The sequence below is a fragment of the Rhagoletis pomonella genome, unplaced genomic scaffold, assembly GCF_013731165.1.
Source record: "Rhagoletis pomonella isolate Grant_MI unplaced genomic scaffold, Rhpom_1.0 Rhpom_scaffold_05035, whole genome shotgun sequence".
NCBI lineage: Eukaryota > Metazoa > Arthropoda > Insecta > Diptera > Tephritidae > Rhagoletis > Rhagoletis pomonella.
In genome coordinates, this window is record NW_023463583.1 from 4,104 (window position 1) to 13,375 (window position 9,272).

At 34.4% G+C, this 9,272-nt stretch overlaps 1 protein-coding gene across 1 annotated transcript; it reads right to left on the minus strand.

The window, feature by feature from the left end:
- Nucleotides 1-3,448: 3,448 nt before the first annotated feature.
- Nucleotides 3,449-4,471, minus strand: LOC118754976 (protein ALP1-like). Its single transcript, XM_036489839.1, has one exon. It carries the CDS (start codon nt 4,290-4,292, stop codon nt 3,699-3,701), a length of 594 nt encoding a protein of 197 aa, XP_036345732.1. The 5' UTR covers nt 4,293-4,471; the 3' UTR covers nt 3,449-3,698.
- Between the last annotated feature and the right edge of the window lie 4,801 nt (nt 4,472-9,272).

A 9,272-nucleotide genomic window follows, 5' to 3' on the forward strand; every position in this document is an offset into this window, starting at 1 on the left:
GAGCATATCTCAAGATAAATTAACAATTTATACATTGTTGTAAGCGGCGAAATGTATTTTTCATCGGGTAAACAGAAATAAAGTTATGGGCAAGTACATGCAAATGTGCTTCAACCAATGAAAAACGCGTTTTTAGACCTTATGCATATGCATAATTAGACCTGCTTGATTAGACCTACAACCTCAGCTATGTCTCAGGGAAAGTATATTTTCACTGTCAATCAACAGTTTATTGTAAAAGTGGTAGTGATTTTTTCTTCGACTTGGTAATTTTTTCGTCTAAACTTGGTTAAAAACTTTTGTACTGCGCCAACACTGGGTCTTCTCGCCCCAAAATCACCTGTTTTATCCATTCAAGTGAACACAAATAAAAACAAAATACATTCAATTATTAAGTTGCTTTGATTGGGTTTCTTTAAAATATCTCGTATTTAACTTTAATCGTTAGATATTTTGGTGAGTTAATGCCTTTACATGAATAAGTGTACATATATATGTTAAAAACTGCAATTTATAATAGACAATGGAAGCGGTCGAAGATTTAGATCAGATTTTAATTACTGCAGTATGTGAGGATGTAGCCTCGACATCAACACCAATTAAAGATCCTGAGAAAAAAAAAGAGAAAACGGCCGCATGTAACAACAGCTTGGACACAGGAGAACATCTTTAAATTAATTAACGCCATTGAAGTTCATTCATGCATATGGGAATATTCTTCTAGCGACTATAAAAATCGCCAACAAAAGGACGATGCATGGAAGCAAAATCAGGAAAAAATAGTTGTTCACAGCATGGATGAATGCAAGGCGAAATGGAGCAATATTAAGATCTCCTACAACAATATAAAAAAAAAATATGCAACTAAATCTGGTCAAGGCGCAATCGAAAAACCCCACTGGCCGTTCTGGTCTGCGATGAAATTTTATTATAATCATGACCGTGCTAAAACCACAACATCAGAGTCAAATCTGAGGTTGGACAGCGAAGTCGATATTTCAAACGATGATACTCAGACATCCAGTGTTAATGAAAATGCAAGTACATCGAGTAATAAATCGCCAGACGACATTTTAGTGTCAGCAATAAAAATGCTTGAACAAAAAGATGACAAATGGACAGTTTTCGGACAATATATGGCAATGCAGATGAGGGATATTTCTGCACAGGACGGCGGAAATTATAAAGAAAACAATGGAAACGCTGTTGGCTGTTAATAAGACCAAATAACAGAGTGAAAATCTCCGAGCTAACCAACATTTTTTAGATGATCGATTTATTTCCGAACAAAAAACCATTTCGGTAAATATATAGAAAAAATGTCTCCCATGTGTACCAACTATGTAACTTTGGCAATTTTTGGAGATTCGCATTATTTCAACAGATATTTATGTTATCAGAATTTTAGTTGCAAGGCTTTGAATATTATTCTTTTTTCTCACGATTCATAAGGCAGATCTTCCTAGTTTTTGGCATAGTTACGTATAGGTGATTATATTACCTTCCGATTGATATTTTTGCAGTCACAAAAACCGTGTTACATGTCCGTAGAAAAGCACGAAACACTGTAAAAATATCAATCGGAATATGATATAATCACTTATACATAACTATTCAAAAAACAAGGAAGATCTGTCAATTAAAATGCAAGTAACATACTCAAAAAATCGCCAAAGTTATATAGTTGGAACACTTTGAGGAATTTTACCCTATATACATATTTATGTATATTCTTTTCATATTTCTAATGAATTACTTTTAATTTTCTTGTTAATAAAATTTTAATTGTGGCACCTCCCACAAGAACAAACTGTTTACCTCTGGAATCGTGTATGCTAAGGTACTGAAATTTAGTAACATTTAAAATCTTATCAATATCGAACTAGCAGCGAAAGTGAAAAGTATTGCAAGAGGGGGAGTTACACCTTCCGAACAAACAATTGCTCATAATTTTTTGTTACATGGAAGAAAATGCGCAATGCCGTCACCAAAAAAATATCAAAAATGAACGCGAATATCAAAGCACTTCATACTTGCACGCTATTATACTGAAATATAATGGGCTATAAAATTGCATACCATAAGTTATTGTTGAAATTCTATTTGAACTTTTGATGAAAACGTGTTGAATCTTCTAAATTGTATACAAAGTTTGAAATTTGGATTGTTGGAATGAATGACTTTTATATAAAAAGATAATGAGCATTAAATAAATATAGAAACGTTGTCAAAATTGGTCAAAATGTTGTACAACTATTATTATGGCCATACGTGTATGCTGATTTCTTAACCAACACTCCCCGCCTGAAGATGTGTACTGACCCAGATGTTTATATTTTAAAGTCTATCTGACTTTTTTCAATTTTAACTATAAGTTTCATGAAAACATAGTTCATTCAATAACATAACGTCACTACACACGAATAAAGGCGCGCTAGTGTTTTGACGGCGAAAAAAGGCGTTTAAAAATATTTTGCGAAAAAAGATGCTTATAAAAAACTTTGGCGAAGTATGTTAAGAGTATTTGACGCTGAAGTTTTTTTGTGCGTCTTTTTCGGCGTCAACTTTTGAGCTCGCGCCTTTATTCGTGTCTAGTGGCGATAAATCATATACATAAATCAAAGTTCAAAGTTTTGTAAACAATTTTAAGCAAAATTTCAGCATAATCAAGTGCAAGTTTGAAGTAGCCAAAAATTCGCCTCGATTTTTGATAATCTTAATACTGATTAAAAATTTTGAGTGATTTTTCCTCGACGCTTTCAGCTTTGGTTTATGTAGATGGTTTATGTTATTTTATGCACTACTATGTTTTTATAAAACATATAGTGAAAATTGAAAAAATCGAATAAACCTTAAAATATAAACATCTGAGTATTGTTTGTAATCATCCGGTTGGGCACTGTAAATACAATCATTATAATAATTAAGTACACTAAATATTTATTGAATAATGACACATACCTGCGAAATTTAACTTTTCCCCCCTCCAATAATTATGTATTTTTTTAATATCGAGGTATGTCAAATTAAAATATCTCTTTGGTTTTTTCTAACACGTCGTGGTTTTTTTAATGGTGACATGTATATTTTAGAAATTTTAACAACTTGCATGAGAAGCCAAAGAATAATTAATTTAGAATTGAATTTTTACTTAAAACCCAACAGTATTATTTAAAAATATCCAAAACGAGACAAAGTAAATCAGAAAAACTTATGTAATTTCGAAGTTAGCGCATTAACTCTAAAAAAAATAATTTTTGACAATTTTCTTAGCGTTAACATCGAAATTAATAAAATTTTATGATTTACTTAGTCTCTTTATGGGTATTTTTAATTAATAATTTAAAGTTTTTGTTAAAAATTCAATTCTAAATTAATTATTTTTTGGCTTCTCATGCAAGTTGCAAAAAATTCTAAAATATACATGTCACCAATGAAAAAAGAGGTATTTAAATTTTAGATATCTCAGTATTTGGAAAAAAAATTATAACATAATTATTGGAGGGGGCGGGGGGTTTAATTTCGAAGGCCTGTGTAATTAATTAAAATATGAATTGATTATGGCCGCGTTTTCGAGCGTGGGCTATACAAGTTTACAAATGTCTGTATTGGAATGGTACTTCACCATTGACAGACATAAAATATTCTTCAAATTCTCTCCTTATTTCCTTTGCTTCATTGCTTATGTAATTGTTTGGCTATTCTACTGTTCCTTCTTGAACTGGTCGAAGTGAAACTTGGTTAAATTCAATTGGTATTAGATTGCCTTCCTCATCAGTTTGGCTTTCCACATAGTTCGAAGATTTCGTTATCAAAAAATTATGCAAAGCACAGCAAGCCATGGTGACCTTTGTTGTTTTAGTAGGATTCAAACGAATTGGTCGGGAAAATACTTGAAACCGTTTGGCCATTATTCCAAACACATTTTCAACAATACGTCTTGCTCTTGATAAACGATAATTAAATATGCGCTGGCCAGCTGACAAATTTCTTCCAGGGTATGGCTTTAGTAAGTGCTTTTGCATACGAAAGGCATCGTCTGCCACTAAAACGTATGGAACATTAAGTTCGCGGCCTTCCAATGGTCTAGATGAAGGTAGTCCAAGAGAATTCATGTTCAAGGCGTGCTGGAAAGTTGATTTGCCAAAAACTCCACCATCGGAAACTCGTCCATTGCAGCCAACATCAATATATACGAATTTATACTCTGCGTCTGCAATAGCCATTAGGACTATGCTATGAGTACCTTTGTAATTAAAGTAGGTACTTCCGCATCGCGTCGGAGCTTCCATTAGGATGTGCTTCCCATCAACTGCTCCTATGCAGTTGGGGAAATTCCATTTTTCATTGAATTTTCTGGCAATTTCATTCCATTGATCTTCATTGGATGGAACCTAAGAAATGAATAATCTAAAATTAAATTTTTCGTTTATACTATAATGGGTATATATTTACCTGCAAATATTCATCTTTGAGTATTTTGTAAATTGCATCACAAACTTCCGGTATGAATAAAGATATAGTGTTGGGCGCAATACGAAAAGCTACAGATAAGCTTTTAAAACTGTCCCCTGAAGCGAGAAAGCGCAGTGTACAAGCCAAACGTTCACAGTCTGGAACCGCTTTTCGCATATTTGTATCATTCTTTTTTACAAATGGAGAAATCTTTTTAAGAAGTTCGCTGAAATTCGTTTCGTTCATACGCTGTAATTTTTAAACAAATATTTTTGATTATTTATTTCCCGGAACTCGCGCAAATTTTTTTCGTAAGCGCCCTCGGTGCACCTTTTAAGGAGCCATTCGTTCACCCAAACACTTCGTGGAGTCATATTTCTTTTCTTTCTAGGAATACTATTCTTTTCAAGACATCTTTTCCGTTTTATATAATAACAAATGTATATAATCGCTGCGAGTTTCTTTTGCCTTTGCGTATCCATTATTTTTTGTATATTTCACTTAAAATCTCACAATATGTATCACAGATGCAAAAGTATGGTTGACAACTGATCAGCTGTTTAAGTATTTATGACCAAATGGTTAAACCGTGTTAATGAATGTGGACAATATTTGTCACTTCTCTGTCGTGTGCAAATGTGTGACAAATCATTTGGATCTTTAGCAGCCAAATCGTCTGATCGCAAAACAAATCATTTGCACATCGATATCCAAATGCGCAAATGTGAACAAATCTAAATTTGGCATTTTCTGTACAAATGTACAAATCGTGTGATCCCTGCTTTAGAGGTATGGTTCCTTCGGCAAAGTTTCTTATTTTGATCCCTAGAATACGATTTTCACAGAGCAATGAGCGATTTTTAAATCGACCCGCCCTAATATTCATACTAAAAAACATTAGTTAAATTGACCGTTTTCTTCTCCATATAGTAAAATGAGTAATATTTTTGAAGAGGGTGACTTTTCGGCTGATGACAACGTTGCGGATCCCGACTTTATACCAGAAAAGCCATCGCGTAAGCGAAGATTGCATCTGGACGAACCTTCTCCATCCAAAGTGGCACGGGTCAACGCCATACCGTCCAGCAACATTTTTTGCTCCGAATTTTATACGGATGTGAAACAAGTTTGTTCTTATGTTTGTGAAGTGCTGTATTGTGTGTTGCGTTTATGTATTTTTAATAACAAAATTATTTTTTAGTAGAGGTAATAACAATGTTGTGTACAATAATTTAAGTAGAATCAAAGTTCACAAATTAATTAGATAAAGCTATTATTCAAGGTTGAAATTTCTGGGAAAGTCTCAGTGGTTGTGGACGTATCATAAAGGGGGCCGGGGGAGTTACCTCCAATTTCATCAAACATTTGAGACGAATACATAGCGAATTATTTGAGAAGTATAAGGTTGTGAAGGTAAATATTATACAGAAATTAAATTTATAAAGCAATATTAAATAACAATCAATATTTCAGACTGTCAAATCAGATATTCAAACCGCACAACAGAAGTTTGATTGCAGTCTGCCTGTTTCACTTTTTGAACGTCGCTCTTTCCGAGAGTCATATGAAATGACTGGACTTAAAGTTCCCAGCAGGCAGACACACATGATGATATTGGAGGACCAATATAATAGCATTTTGGAGAAAATACGAGCTGATATCTCATCAGCTAAGTATTTTTGTACAACGGCCGACATATGGTCGGGGAATCACCGCAGCTTCTTCGGGTACACGTGCCACTGGTTAGATGATAAATTCGAGAGAAAGTCAGCTGCTTTAGCTTGCAGGAGACTGACTGGTACACATTCATCCGAAAAACTGACGCAGGTCATTAGCGACATAAATAGCTCCTTTGGACTAAACAGTTCAAATGTCGTCATGACTGTCACTGACAACGGTTCGAATTTTGTGAAGGCGTTAAGGAGCACGGGGTTTCCCCAGACATGGGCGACATCGATAATGGCCTGCCTCAGTTCGAAAATGAATGTCTTTTGCCTAAGCATCAGAGATGTGCCAGTCACACCCTTAATTTGCTTGCGACTACTGACTTCTTGAAAATTTTTAAATCAAACGGAGAACTTCATTACCAGAACACTATGGTAAAGTTCTATTTATTGCTTCATTGTTTTTTTGGTTCATGGTTTTTTTTAAATCTTTCAGGTTTTTCAAAAGTGTAACGCTTTGTGGAAGAAGTTTTCGTATCCAAAGTCCTCGGAAGTGGTAGTTCGCGTTTTAGGCTGTTCACTTGTTGTCCCAATAGTAACCCGCTGGAACTCATTATACGATGCGGTAAAAAGGTTACTTCAGCATGAGGAAGAACTGGGACACCTGTGCTGCGAAGGGAATGTGCCGCAAATCCACTCAGGGGACTTGAGATACCTAGAGTCATACGTTGCATTAATGGAGCCGCTAGCTGCAGCGCTTGATTTTATGCAGGGGCACAAAGATATTAAATATGGCTTCCTTATACCGACTCTCATGCCGCTGAGCAATAAGCTAATTAAATTTAGCGAAAATAAGGAATCTCGGTTAGAGTCAACGGCAGATATGACAGCTGCAATATCGAACCAATATTACAGCTATCTGAACGATGATTCCACCGCCGAAGACTCCTTAAACAAATATTGCTATCTGACGGAGGCGTGTATAAAATTTAACACCCCTTTGCCTTCATCCGCGCCTGTTGAAAGGCTGCTTTCTTTTGCGGGTATTATCAACAGCTCCAGAAGACAGTCCATGGCTGACTTCTCATTTGAGAAGTTGGTCATTATGAAGGCCAACTCTCAATATTGTTATTAAGATTTGTTAATAAAAAATTAAATTAAATATATTAAAATATGCTTTCATACCTCAGGGAAAGGAGTATATGTGCATTATTGTTTTACGCGATTTCTTTTCTCTCAAAAAGCATATTGAAATTGAGAAGCTTTGTTTTTTGTTATCTTTTATTACTACTATTGAAATAAATTACATTGATAAGTTTCAATTCATTTGCAATAGTTTATGAAAAATGAAGTTGGTTCACATATACTTATTTCCATAAGGTATGTCGCATTTGTTGTTTTCTCAAATAATATGCGCAGAATAATTGAAATATATTTATATATGTAAAATGAAATTAAATAAATAAAAATACAAAAATATTAGAAATATATAAAAATGGTATCAAGTACTTGAAAGTAATTGGAAAAAGTACTTCAACTACTTTCAACTCCTTTATATTACTTTTGGTAATTGATGGTAATTCCAAGTACTATTCAATTACAAGTACTTGTACTCGAGTAGTAATTGATAAAAGGTAATTGTACTTGAAAAGAATGGATTACATTAAATTAAACCCAAAGTATATAAATTACTACTCATTACAATTAGTAATCATTACTTAACAGGTCAACTTGACGCATAAATACTTCCTCTAATTCACCATTCAAATATGCTGCTACGATATCGATGTGATTACAAGCAACTCGTATTTGACTGCTGCAGCCAACACTAACCGAATGGTTGATTGTCTAGCCACAGGTGCATATGTTTCATTAAAATCTTCACAATAAATCTGCGAACATCCTTGTGCAACTAATCTTGCTTTGAATCTCTCGACTGTACCATCTGACTTATATTTTGTTGCAAATACTCACTTCGAACCGATAACATTTTTCCCTTTCGGACAATCTACAAATTCCCATGTATCATTTCTAAGTAACGCATCATACCCCCCTGCATAGCTCCTTTCCATTGTTCGCTATTTTCTTATCTCAAAGCACTTGCTACCGTTACAGATACAGTTTACGTGGACGGCCAACTGTTCCATTTCTTATCATTCTAGGCCTACCGCTCTTACACTTACCTATAACAATTGTAACGTCATCTTCATCTCCAACACTCACCAGAGCTTAAATTACTTCCTTCTTCAGCAATAGGAATTGCAACACTAGCCCTCTTGTTAGTAAGTACATCATTTAGTTCCATCTCGTTAGTATTTGAAATACTGCGACCCACTTTGAGATGCTATTTTCATTGGACCACAAATGTACTAACTAAAGAACATCGGTTGAATAAATGCATGACAGCTTTTTAAATGGCCTTTTAGTAATTTTACACATTGCGCACGTAGTACAACTAAAATCTTCAGGCATTATCACGTTTAGTCCGTAAACAATATTTTTCTTTGACAAACCGCAAATGTCTTTAACGTTTAAATGTCCAAACCTCTTATGTCAAATATCAATGTCAGATTTTTTATTATTAACCATCGCATTCAACCTTTCGTTCTCATCAAATCGCACATAAAAACCACCACTGTCTACTTTCGTCGAAAAAATGGTCTCACTATCTTTTGATTTCACCGTAGACTTATTTTTATCAAATTATACGAAATAATCTCGTTCAATTATTTTGCTTACTGAAAGAAAATGCCCACGTAAGCTGGACACATATTGTACATCTTTCAACACAATGTCATGAGTATTAAATTTTACTTTAATAGGACCCATCCCTTTAGCAACAACAAAATCGCCGGACGCAAGAGTCACCAATTGTTCGCTGTTTTCAATTGCCGAAAAAAGGTTTATATTACTGCACATATGTGAAGAAGCGCCACTGTCTAAACTCCACGTGTTATTATTTGCATTTTTTTCTGAAGACTGAAAACTGACTCCTTTTTAGCCGTTTTACACTGCGGCTTAATATGCCCTCGCTTACCACAAGCATAGTATTTAACAGTACTGCAATTACGCGATTTTGTATTCTGTTGATCACTGCTTCTATTTATATTAGGTTCATTCCTTATCTTTTTGGACTAAAATCTGAAAAGTGTC

What these genes read in the sequence shown, in the direction of transcription:
- LOC118754976 (XM_036489839.1), bottom strand. Translation starts at nt 4,292, where the DNA reads ATGGAAGCTCCGACGCGATGCGGAAGTACCTACTTTAATTACAAAGGT.